Genomic DNA, 23,742 nt, shown 5'->3' on the forward strand with positions numbered 1-23,742 from the left:
AATGGTGTGCTGTGCATCAGGGTACCTCAAATCACAATCTATGTAAGGTGGCCCTGGCTTACATGATGTTAGTGAGCTGCCTCAGTCAGTTTAGATTATGACCAAGGTTGAGGTTAGTAATCAGATGACCACAAGATTGTGTATCCATGCTGTAGTTTTGCTTAGCATGTTACATGGACACATGTATTATGTTGACTCGTGAATAATGTTTGTGCTAGATGTCAACATAATGTGTACCAACCATACAGTAATCCTCAAACATCCAGTTACAATCTGATCCGATTTCTATTGCATCCATATAGGTCAACGCCCATCAGATGGAGGACATTTGAAGAGCCACAGCCTGGAAGATGCGGAACCTGGGGATCTTTAAACAGTGTAGCTTCCACTGCAGAGAGAGATGGGAGGACCTGCGGCACTAGACCCGGAAGATCATGGAGGTCCAGCTAGGGAAGTCCCCGCCGGACCCTAACCTCCCCCGATGGCCTGCATTCTGGCAATGGCCCACCCGGAGCTTGATGGGCAGTTGAGGGCCCAACAGAAGCTACCTGGGAAGGACTCCTGACCAGACTCACACATATGATATTGCCAACTTTGAGTGTTACAGACAGGCATTTCAACAACCATATTGGTTGGGGCCCACGTGCCACACACAAGACGAGTCACTGTTAGCGTATGTCTGGTAGAAGGTGCATGCTGCTGTGCTGTGCCTATTGTCTTTCTGACCTGGAACACAGCAGACTCCTGTCCACAACCAATTTTCTCCTTTGGAGAAGACAGATGGCTGAGTGAAGTAAGTAATAATCTCATGTTCTCAGTAAATCTGGGTGACAATTGTACCACACAGGCAACTTGTCTTGCTTGTGTGAGAAGTGGTGTTCCCTCACTACTGTCTCTCATGTGATGGTGTCCCTATTACATGTGACATGACAGAGCACACAGTACATGCAGTGAATGTAGAACAGTTCCCACTGGTAAGTACTGCTTATACAGTTAAATGAGAGTGCAATAGTGCTTCAAAACACTCATTCACTGACTGGTGACATGCATGAAGGAGTGAGATGTAGTACTGTAGGGATCATATGTGAATGTCTAAACTGATCCTTATAAGGCAATTTGTGTATGCAATACCAAAGAGTTGGGTAATGTGCCTGCCCATTGGGACTCTAGTGACCCCACATTTTCATTTCATATATGGTCAGGGACACCCAAAACCTTCAAATGTGTATGTATTGTGGATATACAATATATGACTGGCGTCCCCTGTACTAAGCAGAATGGGGGATGTTAATATGGCTTTACCGAGTCTTATGCTGTGTGAATTCTGAGTATCTATCCCCAAAATGTTTTGACCTCAATGTTTCAGGGAACTTTATATGCTAAATGTGAAACATAGCTAAACTACAGGAGTACAGCTTTCATTAGACGTTTCAGGTAGTGGACATATGATGTCATTTAGAGTGCAAAGTGTCACTGTGCAATGAGCATTTGCATGTGCCATGATGTCTGCCACAGCAGTAATAGGTGGTATATTAGTGTTGAACTTGACTTTCAGGACATCATGATGTGATATGAGTATTTGGTTTCATCCTATTACAATGGTATACCACAAGTCCCAAAGTAAGCAAGGTGATCAACTATCCTAGTATGGACATAAGGATGCAGTGTAGACAACTCCATCAATGAATTTGGGCCTGTTTGGGGTTATGAAAAGAGTGGACACAACACTGTGCAGGTTATGTAGCATGAATGCATGTGCTCATGCTATATTTGAAGCCTATACAGTGAACCGTAGAACTGGTGCGATATTTGGACTGCCTCAATGTTTTCTGTTGATTTGTGATGGTTTGGCGTGGAAACACAGTTGCAATAAACCTATGTTCCATGTCATTTCAGTTAAATCCAGGGCAAGCGGAGAAGAAGGGGCCAACGTCGATGGGGACACAGCTGGTCACAGCGGGTCCGGACTGAGATGTCAGACACAAAGTGACCCAGTGACCAGGAGGGTGTGGGAATGCATCAGAGGACAGCAGCTCAAGCTCTTCATCTACTGAGTCATCCTCTGGTGGACACTCCCAAGTGGTGGCAGAACCCACAGGATTTTTAACACCTTCATCCTTGTCTGCCACCCCCAGTTCCATCACCACCCTCCCTATTGTCCCCCAACAAATTGGTCGTTCTCGCTCCCCTAATAGGGGAGCAATCTTCTTCGCTCCAGGCACCTCAGCCCCTGCCCCTGTTAGCTCCGCTGCCAAGAGTGAGGAGGCTATTGTCCTCTTGGGGAGCATCTCTGTGGGTCAGAATGCAGTCTTGAATTCAACCAGTGGCAAGGCAACCAGCTAACCCAGTTGGTGGCCTACCTGGAAGGCATTCACTCTGCAATGTCTTGCCTACAGAGATCTTTTCAGGCTCTGACCCCCTCCCTCACGGCAGCCCTCCACCCATCCCAACCCTCCAACCCCACTTCTGCCCCTTCCCCATCCAAATTCCCTATTCCCATTCCTATTCCAAGCACAAACACCTAAGCCGGCACAAACTTCATTAAACACAAACACCGCACACAGCCACAAAACATAAAAAAAATCTCACACATGCACGCCCCCAGCAGGCACTCGCTCCATCACCACACCCAGCACAGTCCCAAGCACCACAGCAGCACACACAAAGCCCTCCACAGCCACAGCTATAGCCGCAGATGACACAGCAACACACAGAGCCCACCACTGCCACAATCGTATTCACAGACAACACAGCAACACACACAGAGTCCGCCGCAGCACCAACCATACATGCAGACAGCACAGCAACACACAGAGAGCCCTCCACAGCCACAGGTATACCCGCACACAACACACAACACCCAGCACGTCCACAGCATGCACAGGCACAAAACGCAAACACTCACAGTCATCCACATAAGAGACACCAACACAATACACAGCGCAGACTGAGCTCACACTTTCACTCCCTCTTCCTCCTAACCCGAACTCTATCCTGAACTACCAGTTTTCCCTGTGACTGTCTTGTTTGCCCTTGCCCCTTCCCCAGTGAAATTTGACCACCCCAAAGTCCCCAAAACCTCTTCCACATGCAAACCCATCCCTTCCACTTCACACTCCACCCGAGACACAGCATCGTCACCCCACTGTACCCAGACAAAAAACCCCACACGACCAAGAAGACCACTCCCAAAGACAAACCCACCCCTTCTACTTCACACTCCACCCCTGAAAAACAGCATCGCCACCTCCCTGAACCCAGCCCAAAAATCCAAACCCCAAAAGACCCTCCCAAAACTAAAACCACCCCTCCCTAAACCTCTGAATCCTCGTAACATCTTTGAGGTGCCTACTGTGCCAAATGGATGACCCTTTGTGAGGAGGTTCCCTGGCAGTGTCAGTAAGGGCGAGTTTGGTGGTGCAGCATTGTGCTGTGGCACATGACTTTACAATGGACTGGCCCTTTGTTTCCCCTTGTTTCCCTTGATGGGTTGCTTAAGTTGGAATAAAACTTTTCATATTTTGGATGACATTGGTCCTGCCATTACTATTTTAACTATTTGATGTTCTTGTACTGCTAGTGATGTGTGACAACAGTTGTGTTTGTTTGATCCCTGACTGCTGATCTTTTTGAGGTGGTTAGTATGATGTGACCTTGGGCCCAGTGCTGGACTTACACAGAAAAAGGGGTAATGTTGGATGGATGTATATGTGGGATGAAAGTCTACCAAAAAGAATCCAAAGGGATCCTAATAAAACCTACCTAAGATTATGTACTCTACAATTAGTAGAGTCCTATGTTAGAAAAAAACACTTGTTTTTCTAGAGTCCCCTCACTCACCTAGGGTTTCCCCAGGGTGACATGCTTCATCATAGGGGTCCTCCCAGGCATCTACTGTCTGGGGCGTGCTACAACTTGGCGGAATACGGAGGAGCACTTTTTATTTTATACTATGTGTAGTGATGTGCTGTGTGGAGTGAAAAGTGAAATAAATCAATAAACATTACCTGGATAGTGAGCCCTAATTGTATTCTGCTCCTATCCGGTAAGTGTATAATAAAATGGGGCTAGTAATAGAGAACAGTAACCATTATGTGAAGCTGTCCCTATTTACTTGGTCGACATGTTTCGTGGTTACCCCAACCACTTCATCAGGACCACACAAGGACCAGCCCTGTGTGTTCCACTCCGTGCCTTTAAGAACACTCAGTTAACTTTAAACTTTATGCAAACGTACTTGGTTTGCTAAATACATACGATTCCCATGTAACAAGAATTTCTTAGATGCATAGGGTCGAAGTTTCTGTACAAAGATATAATGACACAAGGATTAGTTACACACCCTAGTCCACTAAATAATGTGGACAGGGGACCACAAACAATTTATACTCAATTTAAGTGTCATAATTCTCTTGTATCCCTTAGAAAAATAAAGTGTATATTTACAAGTGCTCGAGTGAATATAGTGAAACACATAGACATATACACACATAGACATAACACAAACATACAGTAGGTTGCGTGGGTAGAACCTACTTTTTTGGAGGTGTAATTCTACTCCATGGTGTTGCTGGGGCAGGGAGGCTCTAGAAATCTAGATCAGGGTGTGAGATATTATAAGTTTAGCGCACTGGGAATTCTTAACAAATAAGAGAGACTGAATCATAAAGATTCGCCATGGTGGTTGCTTCCTCTATGCAAACTTACTTGTCTAGATAGGACCTTCAGCCGTAAAATCTAGAAGCTCCCAGGAACACCGCATATTGTTGGGTCACTGCCGGCTTGTCATGGCCACTGTCCACATCACTTAGTTTGCAGTTGTCCCTAGGAAGTAACACATTATCTGGTTGAGACAATATCTCGCTGCAGATTCCTTACCTTAGAATTTCCCAGGCATCAGGATGAGCAATACCTGTTGGGCACACCTTTGGGTGGCTCCATTTGACTGCGTGATATTGTCAGCATCAATAGCGTTGGTTATTTCACTTTTCACTTTTCCATACCAGAAGCGCAGAGCCACGAAGTGACTGATGAAAGGGTGTGCCAAAACTAGGGCCCTGAAAAAGGGAGTAACCCTAGCACTAACAAATAAGTCCGCAGAGCGCGGAGGCATGGGTGGGTCTGTAAGGAACCTGCAGCTAGACATTGCCCCTACCAGATAATGCGTTACCAAAGGTTAGTAACTTGTTCATCTGATAGAGACTTCTAGCTGCAGATTCCTCACCTTAGAATAGATACCCAAGCCAAACCCTTCTGGCGGTGGGCTGCGGACAAATTCCTCACACTAGAAAATACAAGACCGAACGGGCAAAATGCCTGTCCCTGCAGACCGGACCTTTTCCCTTGTGAAATGGGCTCTTAATTCCTCAGGGGCTGCTTCTTAGCCAAAGCACAGCAGACCTTCATGCAGAGAACGACCTTGCAAGAAATTGTCCTTTTCTGCACTGCCTGACCTTTCTTAGCACCCACGTAACCCACAAGGAGTTGGTTGTCCACCCTGAACTCTTTTGTGCAGTCAAGGTGGAACGACAATGCTCTTTCTGGGTCCAGACGGTGGAGACGTTCCTCTTCTTTAGAGGGATGCGGGGGAGCAAGAAGGTAGGCAACTTGATTGATTGAACCAGATGGAAAGGGGCACCAGCTTTGGCAAGAATGAAGCAAGGGTGCGAAGCACCAATTTATCTGGAAAAATCACCATGCAGGGGGGCTTACATGATAGCGCTTGTAACTCACTCATCCTCCGAGCAGATGCTATCACCACCAGAAAGGCTGTTTTGATGGTAAGCAGCCGGAGGAGACAGCTGTGCGAAGGCTCGAAGGGAGCACAAGTAAGAAAAGTGAGGCCCAAATTAAGGTCCTACTGCGGCATGACAAAGGGCATGGGTAAAAACAAGTGACCCAGCCCTTTCAAGAACCTATTTACAATTGGAAACTTAAAGAGAGAGGGCTGATCTGGCAGCCGCAAAAATTCAGATAGAGCAGAAAGATAACCCTTTAGAGTACCCATAGCAGAGTCCTGCTGGGCAAGGGTAGGAACAGTAGACAGCGAAGCAGAAGGAGGGTCAATAGACCTTTCTGTACAATATGATACAAATCTTTGCCAACGGCAGATGTATACCGTATTAGTGGAGGGCCGCCTGACTGGCAAAATAACAGTACATACTTCGGGAGGAAGGTCAAAAGCCATCAACAGCCGCCGGTCAATCTCCATGCATGGAGACGGAGAATTGGCAGGTTCGAGTGGAGAACCCTCCCCTGCTGTTGCAACAGAAGATTCTCCCGAAGCAGCAGCCTGATCGGAGGATCGATGCTCAATTCCAGAAGCTCTGGATAACAGACTCTCCTTGCCCAGTTCGGAGTCACAAGAATGACTTGGGCCTGGTCACTCTTGGTCTTCTTCAGAACTCTGGGCAGAATTGGTATGGGCGTAAAGGCATACAATAGGCCTGTCTCATCTCCCGATGAAAAGCGTCACTGAGCGATAGCTGCCTTGAAAACTCCAGCGGACAAAGCTGCTGACATTTCACGTTCTGTTCGGAGGCAAGCAGATCCAACCAAGGCTCTCCCCACTGTTGAAAGAGATTTTGCGCCACCTTCGACTGGAGACACCATTCGAGATCAGCTAGGCATCGACGGCTGAGTTTGTCCGCCCTGGCGTTCAGAGAAACTGCCAGGTGTTGACCCACCTGGGTAATGCCCTGCTGTTCCAGCCATGTATGTGACGCAGGGCCTCTTGACAAAGGGTCCACAACCCCACCCTGCCCGGTTTGCTGCAGTACCACATGGCGGTGGTGTTGTCTGTGAACACCTGCACTAACTTCCCCTTGACAGAGGGAAGAAATGCTTTGAATGCCAACCAAATCGTTTGAAGCTCCAACAAATTAATGTGGAGCCTCAATTCCGCCAGAGACCAGTGTCCCCTGATCTCCACCTCTCCCAGATGGCCGCCCCAACCCAGAAGTGACGCATCTGTCGCCACTGTGTGATCTGGTTGGGGAAGGGAGAAGTGTCTGCCTTAGACACAATCGCGGTTTGTTAACCACCACTGCAGATCTCTCGCAGTTCCTTCCGAGATCTGGACCACATCGGTGAGATCTTCCGGATGCTGTACCCAATGGAAATTCAGGTCCCAATGCAGAGTCTGTATACGCCACCTGGCATGATTTACCAACAGGATGCAGGTGGTCATGTGGCTCAACAGCCTACGAGTCGGTCTCACCGAAATCCAGGATAGAGGCAGAAACATTGGAATCATAACCTGAATATCCTGGGCCCGCTTCTCGGCAGGATAGGCTCGAAACAGCACTGTGTCCAGGACAGCTCCGATAAAAGGGAGCATCTGAGGAGGAGTCAGGTGTGACTTTGGCACGTTTATAGAGAACCCCAGCGAATGCAGGAGGTCCGCCATAGTGTGAAGGTGGGAAACGACAGCCTGGGTCGAAGAAGCCTTCAACAGCCAGTCAGCTAGTTAGGGGGAGACTGACACCCCCAACCTGAGCAGATGAGCTGCAATCACTGCCATCACCTTGGTGAACACCCGAGGGGCACTGGTAAGGCTGAAATGGAGCACAGAAAACTTAAAATGCTTGTGATCTACCTTGAACCGCAGGTAACGCCTGTGGCTTGGCAGGAAGAGAATGTGAAAATGCGCACCCTGCAGGTCCAACGCTACCATCCAGTCTTCTTGGTCTAGGGCAGACAAGAACTGAGCTACAGTAAGCATCTTGAACTTCTCCTTCTTGAGGATGAGATTGGCGGTTCGAAGATTTAAAATGGACTGTAACCTCTTGTCCTTCTTCGGAATCAGATAGTAGCGGGAATAACAGCAACTGCCTCCTTCACAGACCGAGACCCTCTCTATAACCTATTACCAGCCCGAGTTGGCCGGCAGTGTCAGCGGGACAGCGGTAGCATTTATTTCATGTAACTGCATGTCTCGTAATACAGTGGTCAGACAGCTGAGGTTGTGGCGGTCAGACCGCTACAGTGGGCATGGCGATTCCAGGTCCGCCAAACTCGCAATCAGGCTTTAAGTTACGGAGTCCGGTAATGGCTACCAGCAACATTTCTTTTCCTGTTGCTGGCAGCCCATCACAGTGCTCTCTCCTGCGTAATAGCAAAATGGCCCATGGGAAAATAAGTTCCCTGGTCTAATCAGAACATTGTATTTTTTAATCTAGATATACAAATATTTTTTAACCTTAATTTCTCAAAAAACCACTGAACGGATTTACACCAAATCACAAAAAGCACAATCTGCGGTCCAAGATCCAGCTTCCTGCCAAATTTATTTAGCAGTTTCTGTGGTAGCGCTTCTTAAAAAAGTCTATGGAAAAAGCACAGGGATTTTACTTTTTGTGACCACACTTTTTTCTTGGCCCCCTGCGTGACGCATCACCCCGAAACTTTCCATGCACAAATTAGGCAACAAAGAGGACTTTTTTGGAAAGTTTCGCACAGATTCAACAAACAGTGCCAAAGTAACTAACAACAAAAAGAACGCATTTCCTATGGAAACACTGATCTAACTAGAACTACCCAGTGGAGACTGGATATTTAGATTCTCCACATTCCATTACCTCCTCCTGGAGACCAGCGGCACCCTGTGAACTACAGGAACTACAGTTAAATAAAACAAACGAGGAATCCTTTTGTTGCTTAAGAACCTCCTTTATTTCTCCACACAATCACACGGGTAGCCAATGTGTTTCTGCAAACACCTTCAACTAGGCCAACACCACAATCAACATAAGAGGGGAATTATATACAGTCCCTTCTCCTTGTTTACAACATGTCTAGAGCACCAACCCTACAATCACCTCTCATCTATTTTTGGGCTCTACTTTCATTTCTTCCTCACAGTATAATTCAAATATGTTTGCAGTTCATTAGATTTCTCTTGGTACATATCTTATTCACAGTAATCTCATAATATTTCTTAAAATATGTGCCCATATTCTACCTTACATATATTTTCAATCACATGGTGGCACAAACCAGTGACACTACCAGTGGGCCACCTGTCAAACGTGCTTAACAATGAAGGAAACTAACAACAAAGTCCCATCAGCTCAGCACCACTCCCCAGTACTGACCTGAACTCCCTCCAGCTCAAATCCCAAAGCAAGTCTTGCTCGCTCTCCTCAATGAGCTTCCATTGCCCAGCAGGAAACACCAATACCTTTTGTTGTCTGATAGGAAGGGTGCTTCCATGTTACTTAACCTTTGTCCGTATCGTGGTATCTCTGTCCAGCCACACCTGTCTCTCCAGTCTTCGAGAGACCCTCCTTGTACGTCCAAGCAGGACCTTTTTACTTGCATTGTTGCTAAAATGTAGACTTCAGGTTGCTGGTCTTCAACAAGTATCTCCATGACACTGTCTGCTAAGTAATAAGACCTTTCAATAATCTTTCAGATTATAAAATGCAAGCAAGACACCCTTTTCATAGCTGTATCTCCCACCAACTGTATCCCATTGGCATCATCAGCCACTTCTGACACAGTATCATCCATCCGTCCCTCTCTCCTTGAAGGCAAAGAAAAATAGCTTTTGTATTCTAATTCTAATTGACAATTCATTCTTGTGATCCTTGATGTTTGTCAGGCATTGCTGATATCCACTAAGGTTTGTTAAACAGAGCCAGCCAACACGTGCTTTGCCCCCTGCGATTCACAGCTACAACAGCTGCCTAATCTAGACAACTGCAGTGATAGTTCCAAGCTTTTCTCCACGATCAACCTAGAACGGATTTACCAGTATTAGACTTTGGCCCCAGGGGTGTAACACAGGCCCCCGCAGCCCCCACAGTGTGGAGGGGGGGCAGGGGAGGTGTGAGCTGCAGGGGGCCCCCTCAGCACAGTACTCAGGCCTGAGAGATCCGGAGCGGGGGGGCCCTCCGTGTACCTTGCAGGGGGGCCCCTCAACTTTTGTTACGCCACTGTTTGGCCCACAACGACCCTCTTTTCTCCAACACTCAAAGAACATCTCTCGGTTTTCAGACTGAATCACTGATACCACCTACAAGGCCCCGGAATATATCTCCGAATCCACTCTTAAAATTGCCCTGAAAAAGCCTCAGCTTTTTGCTTTGTTGCGCCTCTTCTGCATTGCTTGGAATTATGATGATCAAAATATCTTCCTAGTATTAGTGACATTATTTTCTTTCTCCACATTAGCATACAAGATGAAAGTTCTCCATAAATGAAAAAGAAATACATAAATGTTTGCCAATGATATGTTAATCACATTGTCCTCCATCAGTCTCATCTGACTGACAGCATTGGCTCTTTTGTGAGATTGAAAGCAAAGCGGTCACTATCAAAAACTGTGATCATAAACTGCAGGAAAAAAACAATTCAGGTTAAAATCTAAATATACTTTTATATCACCCTTCTCTACATCAAGTCACAGCAGAACCATGCCCAGATTCCTGCCCCTCACACAACTATAAACATGACCCCCCAAACTCTACCCCTTCTTTCTTGGTGTACTACATCAATCACCCACTATGTACTGCACTCCATTGGTCTATACTAAATGAATTTTTCAAAGATAACACACTACAACAGGTTCAACTTTTCTTCCATGATTTGCTGGCTTAAAATACCTAGAATGTGAGGATTTCAATTTAGTTTTTAATTTATCATCATTTATTTTCATTCTGAATTATTAAGCACCATTTTTTTTCGCTTGGCTTGTTGAATGACAGAAAAATTTAACTTGGCCACCTAGAGACTGATTTTCATAAAGATGTTGTTTGTGACCACTCATTAGGACCTAATAAAAGAGCAGGTTAGTTGTAGCAAGCAATAAGCACAAATTGTGAGTTACAAAAAACTTACAAGGATTCAGTAGCAACAACTCTTTCAGCGAGACCGTACAAAGTTCCACTTGATGTCAAAACCACCAAAGGGCTGAGATGAGGGCTTGGCACTTTTTCCTTTCTTTCCTCAGAAGTAGTATGAGTGGTGGTGGTATCCACTGATACTTCCTAGTTAAAAAAAGAAAACAACAATTTTGCATGAGAAACCCTTCTCAAAAAGTTTGATTTAAAAAGAGTTTACCTTATGGAATGCAAATAGAACTTCTGAGTTCAGTTGGGTATTACAACAAGCATTGGCATAGCCAATAGGTCTTGCTTTTGGGGCCGTATAAGTGTTTAGCCAGAGGCATTGGCTTTGCTAATGTTTTTATGGTATATTGTAGATTAGAATGGGTGCTGTGTAGCATGTTGTTCGCATTAGTCCACTGGCATATTGTTGCCCTACCAATACTACTAGTGGTAGAATTAGGGCTCTAGTCCAAGAGCAGATGATCATGTGCGCCCAGTGGAAATGGGACCTTCAATTCCCCACTGCAGCATAAGAAATAAATAGGACCACTACACCAAGCATTCAGTACTGTATATGCCTGATGCATACGTGTCAATAGGCGCAAATCATTTCATACCCACATTAAAAATATGCAGCTAGATTTAAACATAAAATGCCGATAAAAAGCTGCTAGTTGATTACTCACCCGAACACAAAATTACAAGTGAACAGTACTGATGTCAACGCAAGTGTATAAGACACTCACAAGCTGACAGCCCAATTCGCTTGTGCCATAAAATGTATAATGATCCTTAATTGGGATCAAGTTTATTTTAGTTTTTAGTTACCATACTTAAAAAAGACATTATGTAGTAGCAAAGATGCTCAATCGACAAGAAATAACATTTCAGTTGAGAATCTGCACGGATGCGGTTTAGTGCCCACCCATCTAGTGACACCCGTCCTATTTCCACATGCACAAAGATGCACGTAAAGTAGACGTGAACTGGGTAGTGCCATCTAGGGCCTTAAGAATAACTTGGAATTTTGGGGGTCTTTGCCTCTCTCGGTGGCTGGTCGGGTGGCCCTCCTTAAAATGGTGGCCCTCCCCAGGCTACTGTATTATTTTTGAACTCTTCCAGTCTGGATCCCTGCGTCAATTTTTAAACAACTTCAATCAATGCTCACAGGTTTTCTCTGGGCGGCTGGTTGTCGGAGGGTGGCGCTAAAAACTCTGAGACCGAAGGCTGAAGGCGGGCTGGCGGTCCCTGATTTTGAGACGTATTATTTGGCGGCTCAGCTGCAGTGGCTTACCCAGGCAGTAGCACTGGAAATTCGAGGGCCAGACGAGCCCCTGAACAGGCTCTCTCGAATCATTTTACAATTGCCATTGAGGCTCCGGACTTACTAATGAGCTGCGGACGTTTCGGCTGTGTTGGAACAGAAGCCAGAGGAGAGCGCAGATCGCGCGTCCCTATGCCCCTGAGATCCCTTTGGCCATGTGTGCTGCTCTCCACACCGGGCAGCTGGGCTGCGATGACCGACTGGAGGGGGAAGGGTCTGTATATGTTGAGAGACTTCTATGAGGATTGCACCCTGCTCCCCTTTGATGCATTGCAGGACAGGTACGACCTGCCCCGTGGGGACTTTTTGCTCCACTCGGCCCTTGTCGCGGCCATCCAAAAACATCAGAGAGAAGGGCTGTCTGAACCCAAGACTTCCATGCCTTTCCAGTATGTAGTAATGGCAGCGGGAACCTTTAAGGCGGTTGCCTGCCTATATAGGCGTATGACACACGAGACACTGAATCCGTTGCTGGCGCTGAGGCAGGAGGGGGACTTGGGCGAAGAGATCCCTGAGAAGGTGTGGGCGGAGTTGGTTTATACGGGCGAGGAAAAGCTCTAGAAATGCCAGTTTCCGGCTAGTGCATTTGTTTTTACTGCATAGGGCGTACATCACCCCGGCAAAAATTAACACATACTTCGGCACGGGCACAGCGCAGTGCCCGCGATGCAGCACGGAGGGTGCGGACTTTCATCACATGATGTGGGGTTGCCCCCAGCTTGGGAAGTACTGGGAGGAGGTGGTTAAGTTGTTGACCGACATTACTGAGAGGGAGATGGAGCCCACTATAGGCCTCAGTTTACTGCACTGGTTCCCCCACACATCCAAGACCAAGATCACCAGTAAATTCCTGGACTTGGGCCTTCTTTTGGCCAAAAGAAAGATTACAGCACATTCGAAATCCGGGCAGGGCCCAAGTATCCAGAGGTGGAAAGCCGACCTCCTTAAGTGGGCAGAATGTGAGGGCACAATTAGATTGCAATTGGCTCGCTGCGCGAATAGTCAGAAAGCTTTGGAGGCTGCGAGGGCTTGGGAAGCACTAGTGATTTTACTGAAAGCCCCGGAAGATGACCTGGATGTAGACCCCACAGCTGTAGTCCCGGCTGTATCACCCTGACTGAGATATATTTGATAATTAGCTGACTCCACTTAGTGTATTCCTGCCTACGTCTTACTCTGACACTGCAGAACTCCCTGATATAGGCTGCAGTTCGTCGGTATTGTGGCTCTTTGTACTACACCCTGCTGTTATTCTTAAATTCTGTTCTGTGTGACACGCCGGGGATGAGGGGGCCCAGGCACCGACAGGCTAATCTGGACAAGGACCCGAGCCTCGCCTCCGGTTTGTGAAAATAAAAGTACGGGTGGCAGCATAATATGTCTTGTATCATACTCGGGAGGTCGGGCGGCTTAACCAGTGAGCCTATTGAATAGATGGAGTGGGCGGGAACAAGTTAACACAGACAACGGAAGGGCGGTGGAAAGAAAGTGATTATGGAGAATGGGAGGGGGTGGGAACAAAGTTAAAACAGACAACGGGACGGGGTGGGAAGAAAGTGAATATGGAGAACGGGATTGTGTGCGTTGCAGTTTGCATATCTATTTGGAAAACATCGACAACGGGAGGGGGCAGGAGGATGAAGAACGCAGACAACGGGAGGGGGGCGGGAACACAGGGAACGCAGACGGCGGGAGGATGGAGAACACGGACAACGGGATGGGGCGGGAACAAAGTAAAGCACCACAGAAAACTAAAATAAAAGTACACATACCGTGTAACAACCAAGTAAAGGGGTCAGTACCCATGGGAGGATACAAATGACAACATGGCCGTACTAAGGAGGAACTAACAAGCCTATTAATTAATCAGACGCTAGCATTTATGAAGGGCAAAGACACAAGCCAATGAAAAATGTGGGCGGGGCCTCTACTCCGTACTCTACCTACAACAGATCGCCAGAGCAGCGCTTGCGCACTGGGTCAGGCTCGACCTAAAAATAGGTACAAAGCTGAAATAGCTCATTATATTTCTAAAATCCAAACAGTCCTTTTTGGGTACAAGCAGTTGTAAGAAAGGATACAGGATGCATGCTCAAACCCCTCCACATGCAATGCATGAAGTATACCTTTTTAACAACTAAGAATATTATATTTCATTAAATTTCACCATTGTGAATAATGATGTCACCATTAACTACATTTAGGTTGCACTGCATAATGCTTTATTATGTGGCAAATTACAATGTTATACAAATGTAAAGTATTATTGAGTCCACTGCTATAAGGAATGAAGTTAACACTTTGGGTTCTTTGAAATCAGGAGGATAGTTTTATGCAGGCGGTTGGGAAAGTGTAAGGGGGAAAAGTGGCAGACATTTTATGCTACTAACATATCAATTTGCAGAACATAACCTATTCAGACAAGGTCTTCAAAATCTGAATTTTAAGGCACTCCAAGGAGCCTTGAATAACATACAGCTGCTAGAAATGGAGTTTCTGGTTGGCCAGGCTATGCACCTAAGCCAGGCAGACCAATAACTTTAGTCAAGATAAGGGAGTCACACACCCAAGATAATTCCTGCTCACGCCCATGGTAGCTTGGCTGAGCAGTCAGGTTTATCCTAGAGGAATAGTGTAATTTGTTTGAGAAACACACAAACAAACCAGTGACACACTAAATACACCACAAAAGAGACTGCACACCAGGTTATATACAAATATCACTTATATTATATATAAACACATAGACCACAATCACAATCAGTTTTCCAACTAGGCAATTGTCATATCATAACAGTTGCAGCATTACAGTAAATACTTAGATGTTGCAAATGTCATAAAACCACTCCACAGCATATAGTAGGTAGATTCTGCACCAGAGACAGCCTCGGAATGAAGCTGGAGGCAGTGTGATGGTCGAAGGGAGTTTAACTGGCGTACAGGGTGAACCCACCAGTGGTATTACAGAACCCACCAGTGGTATTACAGATTGAGAACCTCTTGGCTCCTCAGGTCCCAAAGGGCCACCAGAGAAATTTAGCAAGTTAGGGTTTAAAGCCTGTCACTTTGGGAGGTGAGATTTCCCTCGACGTAAAATTTTTAAAGAGGTAACTTCTCAAATAGATGAGACGAAGCTTGTCTCCGGGTCTGGTGGCACGGAAAGAAAGGAACTCACGTCAGTGTGAGGGAGGGGTGCTTATATAGACTCCATACATCATTTCTGGTGCGGCGTGGCATGGCATCTGTGAGGAGTCATGCAGCATGGCATCTGTGTTGTGCCTTACGGTGCCACCTACTGGTGTGCAGAGGTACTGCTGAAAAGTTTCCAGATCCAGACTGACGTCTGGGGAATATTCAAATGGTAAGGAATCTGGGTCTAGAAGTCTCTCTCAGAAGAATAATCTACTCACCTTCAGTAAAGCTCTTTCTGGTACATACCATATCTAACTACAGATTACTCAATTTTAGAATATTCCCAGATCCAATGAGTTTCAACAGCAGTTCTCCAGCTCACCGGCAGGTGGAATCGTGCAGCTCTACGTTGGCCTCGTCCTTCCCTGGACCTTGGAGAAGGTGCCACATGTCAGCACCTTCTCAGCACACACGCTAATCGCTGTTCCTTGACTCCCTTTCTGCACCCTCAAACGCAGATCTTAGAACAATTACTGGGGATATTTAAATATGCAAAAGAGAGCACTCTACAGAAAGGCGAGGCCGGAGGGCAGTGGGGAAACTCTGGTTAGAAAGAGCGTCCGCCAGAAAGAGCATTATTGAAGATGAGCAGAGAGAGGATGTAGCTTAACGGGCGACTTCGAAGCTGCAGAACCAGGTTCCAGTCTGGCAGGAGGCTTAAGCATCCTGTTATTCTGGGCAAATCACGTAATCTCCCCATGCCTAAAAATGAATGTCAGTCTGTAATGCAACTGGTGCTCATGCAAAGCGCTCTGATACCTTCGGGTCAAGTTTGCGCTATATAAAACTGCAAACCAAAAGTACTTTGTTCACCTGATGGATACTTCTAACCGCAGATTTCTCACAGTTAGAAAATATACCAAAGCAGTATCTCCCAAAGCTGGAGGGTCCGGGCAGTGGACACAGGTCAAAGAATCCTGAAAGACCATAGGAGCGAAGTGACCCTCTTGTTGGACATAGATGTCAATGCAGCAGTGTTTCATGAACATTTGCACCAATGGCCATGTCCTAGCCTGGCAGATTATCATGAGCAGGCACCTGTCAAATCCACATCAATGTCCTATTGGCAGCCATGGTTCTGGTGGAGTGGCCTCTCAGCTTTGGCTTGTTAGGGGTTGGGGTCTTGGGCACCATACCAGACAACACATTTGTGCTAGGGTAGATCGGCTTTGTGGAAGGGAGCCTGGCAGAAACTATAACATCAGTCACAGGGAAGGATCCAGAAGTACCACTGTTCACTGTTAGTAATATTTCCCAGTTATGGGGTCCCTAGCTTGAATGAGGTTGAGGTACTTATGTCGACATTTATTTTCTCTCTTTGTTAAACTGTTAGACCTATATTAGAATTGTATGTGAGTGAGCTAAAACTGGTTTTACTGGTATCCCCTACCGCAAGATGTTTAAAAGCGGGACGCACAATGGACCCTGTTCTCTTTTCTATCAACATATTTTGCCACTTGAATACTGTGCTTATGGGACAAGCCCCTTCCTCAGGGTTATAGATTTCAGTATTTCACTTAAAATATTGTGAAACAGTCACTGGTTTGTAGTGCACGTTATGCAAGAGGATTCAGTATATCTTTTGTTTTTCATAGGCTAGGGAAATAGAATTGGAAAAACCACTTGCTCATATAACAGGCACAATTTGGGCAGAAACAATTCAAGCTTCCCCCCTTCAGAGGACAGGTACAGCTAGGGCAGCACAGCCCAAGCTTTCCCCTTCAAAAGACAGGTACAAATCGAGCAGCAGCAGTGCAAGTTTTGCTTCTTCAGAGAACAGGTATAGCATGAAAGCAGTCCAGCCACAGGCACAAGTAACAATCTGCAATCCTAGAATCTGTGTTAAACCTGTTAAAAATGTTGAGGGTCGCCAATATTCTGATACAAAGTTTAAATTCTGTGCTTCAACAAATGTAAACTCTTGTTTGTTAAGGGTTAGAATGTTTTGAACCTTAAGTTATCTGGCCCAAATGCATTCAATGTACTGACTGTGTACAGGCAGATAAAAAATAATAATTGCATACTATGAAGGACACGGTCATCCAGGACAAAAATTATATTGCTTTTATGACCCTCCTTATGCATGGAAACTATAATTAATTATTTCTACTTAAACTTCCATAAAAAAATTGATTAGGTCTGAGGCCTGGGGATTAGCTTTCATCTGAACCCACAGATGAAGTTACCCAGGAGAAGAAAAGTGGTGTGTGATGGTAGTAAAGGCAAAGTAAGCTTGATAAAGGAATCCAAAAATGTAGGGGCTAGACCAAGAGGAAGATAGCAAATTATACCCACTAAGGTAAGAGACCCAGAAAGCTCGAGGGATAAACCTAGCAGTTCCGCCTCTGAGAAATCCTAAAACTGTGGGTGCCATTAGTCTCCAGGAGTCCCTGAAAAAAATAGCAAGCCCTCCGCTCCGCTCCTACGATCAAGGCTCATGAGGTGGGTAGCTGTATAACCAGTTGGGCATGCCTGCTGAGGCAGAATCAGACTCAGGAGTAGTCCATGATTCGGTTATAAAAAGAAACCCAAGATTGGTCAACCTTAGGGATGACCCCCAACACAATCAACACGTAGGGAGCTTCACAGCTCCTGGGCAGTCCATCTGCAGAACTAGCCCCAAAGAATACAGTTGACATTTTACAATTACCCCTCCCCGGAGGCCTTCCCATTGCTTACTAAGGAGTCCTTAGAATACCTTATGTCTGGGGTAGAGGTAGCCAGACCCAAATCTGATAAGTAGCTGCCACAACTGGCAGCGTGTCAGAGGTTGTGTGATGCCGGTGCATGGCCCAGCGTGTCTTTTGTGTGTCATCAGCATGGACTCGCAGCACTCTGCCTTAAATAGACATTGCCTTCCCTGCACATGGGGGCTGGTACACCGACCAAAAAAGCGGGAAGAAAATACACCACTCTAGAAAGTGGAACCTGGTATCAAGACTAGTAAGGATACCGATGCTAGTAAGAATAAATCAAAGTGCAAGGAAAAGAATGTGGGGCAAAAACAATCAAGTGTAGCCGTTCAAGAAAAAATCCTGCAGTAAAATCGGGGTTTTTTCAGGGTTCTTCTTTAAGCTCCACTTTTTATTATCCACCTCAGTCCACTTGCTCAGGTGATTCATGACCCCTGCATTTTCTTCATGAATTATGAGGAAGATACAAAGCTCACCAAAGACGTGGGTCAATCAACACCTGCACCGTTTCAAGAATTACATCTTTCAATGTGAAAAATCAACTGCTGGCTGTCCCAAAACGCTTTGAAATTTAACATGGCAAGCTCCGCTGCTCTAGGAATTTAAAACTTCGTCCACTTCCTGAATATTTCTGGCCTTCGTTGGAGGACTTTACTTCTCTTCCTTTGTTAGCAGTCAGAAATCTTGTCTTTTTAATAGCGATCTCTTTTTGACTTTTCACTTTCAACAAGTTGGCTACCTAATGTTTTACCCTTATGAGGTTCTTGAAAAAGATCCTTGCTCTTCTTCCTTCTTTTTTCTATCCTCTGGTGGTCCAAGTAACAATCCTGAGCCAGTTAGACTATGGGAATCCCTAAATCTTAGAGAACCTTGATTTTCTGATCAAGTGTCTAAATAGAATTCAGACAGCTGCAACCCGACTAGCTATATCTTGCTGGTCCTTGGTGTCCGCTGCCCTGGATAAACTCGACTGGCTTCCACTGCTCAGCAGGATCCTCTTAAAATTAATGTGCATTGTGCACAAAGCCTTTTCATGGTAGCAGACCTGTCTATTGGCAGACTAAGTTTGGCGCTATCACCCGGTTGAATAAGTTACTTACCTTCGTTAAAGCCTTATCTGGTAGAGACTAGATCTAGCCACAGACTCCTTACCTTAAAATTATCCCTAGGTACCAGACTGGATCCGGAAATGTTTCTACAGAAGTACCTCTGTGCATAGGGAGAGGGAAATGGCCGACTCCATACGATGTCATCCACCAGATGTGAGATATTATCAGAGTCCATATAAGCCCTTCCCTGACTAGCCGATGTCAGGTTTTTTTTAGCGACTTCTTTCGATGCTAAAGTGCCTATCCACGTATAGAAATGGCTATGGAAACAGTATGCCCAAAAAGAGTCCTCTTTTTGAAAAACGTTAATATGAAGAACAGAAGTCTGGATTGCCCTTTTTGGTCCTCTCTATGTATGTGGCTTTTTTTTTATTAAACAAAATGCACAAGGGTGCAAAGAAGGGAACCGGTTAGAAGGGGCAAATCAGTTTGCGGAACAGGGAGGATGAGTGGGTCAGCTAGATCAAGTCGCTACCAGATAAGGCTTGACCGAAGGTAAATTACGTTTTCATCTGACAGACGTCTCGCCGCAGATTCCTTACCATAGAATAGATACCCAAGTAATATCATCCTGTAGGAGGGTCTGCAAACTGATTCCAAGAAACGGCTTGACTAGGCTATCTGGTCTGCATAAGAAAAAGAGACAGCTTGCCAGGAAAGGAGGGGTGGAACAAAACATCCCACTAGAAAACTGGGGAAGAACCCCATACGTAACCGAATCCACAGTCGTGCAAAGGCATGGGAGAAAATGCATGACAGAAGAACAAGAGAAGTGTGGAGAACATTTCATATAAACATAGCACTACAACATCCCCTGGAAGGGCAACCGGTCAAAGAGACCAAGGTGGAAGACTAAGGGCAAAAGCTAAAACTACAAGGCCAAGCTCCCAGCCATGAAGGATAAATAATTGAATATAATGGGAAACTCAATCTACCCTTGAGGGTTTGGGCAAATCAAATGAACGGGTAAAAGGCACCTTCAAGGGATTTATTTGGAATACTCTGTTCTATTGCTTTTGATATATATTTTTAACTGCAAGAATTATTGATAAACTCGTCAGAGAGATATCATTCAAATGTATTTTAACTAAGAAATATTTTTGTTCCTTGTGAGGACTTAAGAACCAATGAACCAATCACAAAACAATAAATATTCAAAACACCGGTATATATAGAAAAAGGTTTTATCTTTTGAAATTTATCAAGGGTACTACACAGTTATACAAACAATGTAACAATAGGAAAATAAATACAATTGTATAATCCTTCAATGTCACTATTGTAAACACTTCTTCTCATTGTACATTATTTTCCAGAAGAGAGTGTGAATGTCGACGTTTCAGTCTCTATGCCTTTGTCCAGGAGACCATCTTCAGGACTATCATAAATTTAAACAGTTGACCCCTGAATGGTGTTTCCAAAGATTCAAGAATTATAGAATACAATTGATACGTATATGTCAAATCGATCGTCGTTCTGTAGCTTTTGTTTAAGGTGAATAATCGTCAAAAGATACAGGTAAGTGAACTCTGGTGCTTTTGGACGGTGTAATTAAATTTCCAGTCCCCAGCAACCTCTCAATTGAAGAAGTTCATTCTGTTAAGTTTTGTAGCGCAGCGAAAATTCAGCAGTCTGCAGTCGGATTAATGGCATAGGGCCCCAACCAATAGCTGATAAAGCATCACAAGCAATAGCAACAATCATGGCCATACACCAAGGTAAGCAGAGGAAACACTTCTAGAGGGACAGGAGGCTCTCTGGGACTATGCAGTGTATAACCCCAAGAAAATATGTTATAAAACATGTATAAACAGAGAGGTATGAAAATATTTATAATATATGTATGAAAATAAACATATACAGAATCCACACTGTACAATAATAGGTGCCCAAGAAGGGTACATACAACGACCAAACCAGTGGCCATGGGCAAAAGGCGAGACAACAGCAAATGGAAACCGGCCACATGGCCCCATTTAAAGAGAGAGGGCAGGGTGGAAGTACACACCCCAGAAAGCCAAGGGAGCAGACAGAAACCGCACTACCGACAGAACAGTATGATTAGGCAGTCAAGAGATAAGTGAAATGAAAACAGCAGGGAGAATCAACCAAGCAAGGATACAGAAATAAAGACCACAATGGAGGACTGGAAAAAAGGAACTGAAGTGGAAGGGACCAACACTCGGGAGGTGTATGCAGACAATCAGACCGCAGCGTAAAAGAAACAGAATTGGAAGACTAATGCCAGAATGAAAGTCCAACCTTGTATGCATGGGACAATCGTGCCCAGCCAACAAACTAGGAAACAACGTGGGTGAGGATCCTTACGCCACCCAAGATCATACTCGGTAGCCTATAAGTACCCCGGAAAAGAATCGTAAGGAATCACAAACATCTGTACAATTCAACCCAGAGTGGACAGGCAAGGAACCCATGTACAAGAATAATGGAAGTGGAACATTTGCCATATGCATCCAAAAAGGGCAGAAGGAACACCTGAAGAACAGCCATGCCAGTAACAAAATGTTGGGGTTGGTATAGGTGGTGTCATGGAAATGGCTCCAATCAAAAAGTGAAAGCAACCGCGTGCAGGGGAAAAACAGGCCATGAAGGGGCATAGAAGAAGTCGGGCGGCAGACTTGGGCCCCCCAAGCCAAGATACGGCCAACGGATGGCCACAAGGAACTTAAGAGAGAGTGAGAGAGTAAGAGAGTGAGAGAGAGTGAGAGAGAGAGAGAGAGAGAGAGAGAGAGAGGGAGAGTGAGAGAGGGCAGGTAGGGGCCCGTCTCACCAGTGTATAGCAAGAACTAGCGCAAGAAGAAGAGAGAGAAAGAAAGAAAGAAGGAACACCACTCTGGGAAGAACCAGACTAAGAACCGTGGGCCAGAACCATTCCCCTTCCCTTGCGTCTGGTAGGAAAGAAGGGCACCAGACAGAGTGGAAAGAAAGAACTCCCTTGCCAGTGCGGAGAGCAATACAAGAAAACAACAAAAGAAACAGGGAGTTGGGACAAGAAGTATCCCCGTACACGATCTTTTGACTTGCACCGATGCACCATGCATGGCATGTGGAGTCCCCTATAAGGGGTACTATGGCGTCAAACATATTGAGGAATACCTGTAAGGCATACAGATGAAGTACCCTGTCGAACAGGGAACAAGGCAACAGTGCATCTGCACAATACTAGGAAAGCACCACAAGCAAAACATGGGAAGAAAGCAAAGAACACCGTGCAGCCACCGGCGCTGAACCAAATCGGGTCAGAAAGTAAGACGAGTCCCATCAAACAACCAGGGACCACAACCTGTCATTGATAAGGTAAGTAGGCAGAAAAGCCAAAAACCCACCGGGGTGGCAAGCGGAGAGACAAGTGAAAAGAAGAAGTCAACTGGCACCGCCCAATAACAGCTCACACAGAAGAAATGAAGGATGGCCACCTCTTTCAACTTCTTACTATAAGAATTAATGCTTAGCAAAAATGTGAATTGAAGACTATCACCACATGGCAAATCAACCCCCTGGTTCTCGACTTCCAACGTGAGACAGCTCATGAATGGCTCCTGCTCTTCCATAGTGTCGCCTGATCCTCACAGCTGCAGCGACAAGGCAGTCGTCAACTCTCCTGAATCTCCTGTCATCTGTGGTCATTGGTCTTCTGAGCCTCCTGGTCACTTCCGAGTGGCATAGACTCTGTCCCCTCTGCTTGCAGGTACTCCTCTTCAAAACTCCACCCTTGAATTCCACCGGATTCTTTCACCTTCTTCGCCAGCAGCATCTTCACTGAAGTCCCCCTTTGTGGTCTATGGCAGTTTCCAACATCACTTTGCACCTATGCACCCAGCTTCCCTAGTGTAGGTATCCTGATTTCTGGGGTTTCTTCAGGGTCCTCTGGGAAGGGTCTTTCTTCTGCAAAAGTGTGACCGCAACTTCCTCATTGACTTGCATTGAGTACGCGGCTGTGTTTCCACTCTGCACACGGCCTCCGTAGGGTTCCTGGGTACTTACCATGGGTGGTTCCATTGTTCTCCAGCTCTTATAAGTTTTCTGGGTCAAGTCTCAACTTCGGTCAAAGTTCACATTCACTTTATTAGTATATGGTTTGGTCTCCCGGTGGAGACCACTGTGTATTTGTGCTACTTACATGTTCTCCTATTGAAATAGTTTGTGTATTCTGTTTATATCTCGGGGTAGGAGTTACACCAACGTTCTAGTGAGTGTGTATGATAAATAATAAATATGACTATTTTTATAACTACACTGTGTGGTTCTTTTTCATTTAATCTACATGACATGATTAGTACTGGTAAAACAAGCTGCTTAACACTCCTCCTGGACTAAGCCTGAAGGCTGCTCTCCACTGCTAACATTAACAGAGCTTTCGAGGGTTGTCTAAGGCCACTAAAATCACCATAAGGGTTGTCTGAATTAGTGCAGGGTGCTTCAGTTAAATAAGTGTGCACCATATACTAAGCCAGTCTCCTAAACTGAAGATGTCACCTTTGCTCTGGTAGTGTGTGTCCTTATGCCATCTGGGAGTTCCTTGATGACAAAGACACCTTAGGAGGGTCCAGCCGATACAGTCTTTCTTCCTT

The 23,742-nt window shown here is 45.5% G+C and overlaps 1 protein-coding gene across 1 annotated transcript in view; it reads right to left on the bottom strand.

Annotated features, from left to right (window-relative positions):
- Window positions 1-23,742, bottom strand: part of VPS50 (VPS50 subunit of EARP/GARPII complex) — a 748,521-nt gene that overhangs the window by 202,522 nt on the left and 522,257 nt on the right. The window contains exon 23 of the mRNA XM_085630983.1: window positions 10,843-10,991. Coding sequence (XP_085487109.1) covers window positions 10,843-10,991 — 149 coding nt within the window. The remainder of the gene's footprint in view (window positions 1-10,842; window positions 10,992-23,742) is intronic.

This window comes from Triturus cristatus, chromosome 10, assembly GCF_964204655.1.
Source record: "Triturus cristatus chromosome 10, aTriCri1.1, whole genome shotgun sequence".
NCBI classification, from domain to species: Eukaryota; Metazoa; Chordata; class Amphibia; order Caudata; family Salamandridae; genus Triturus; species Triturus cristatus.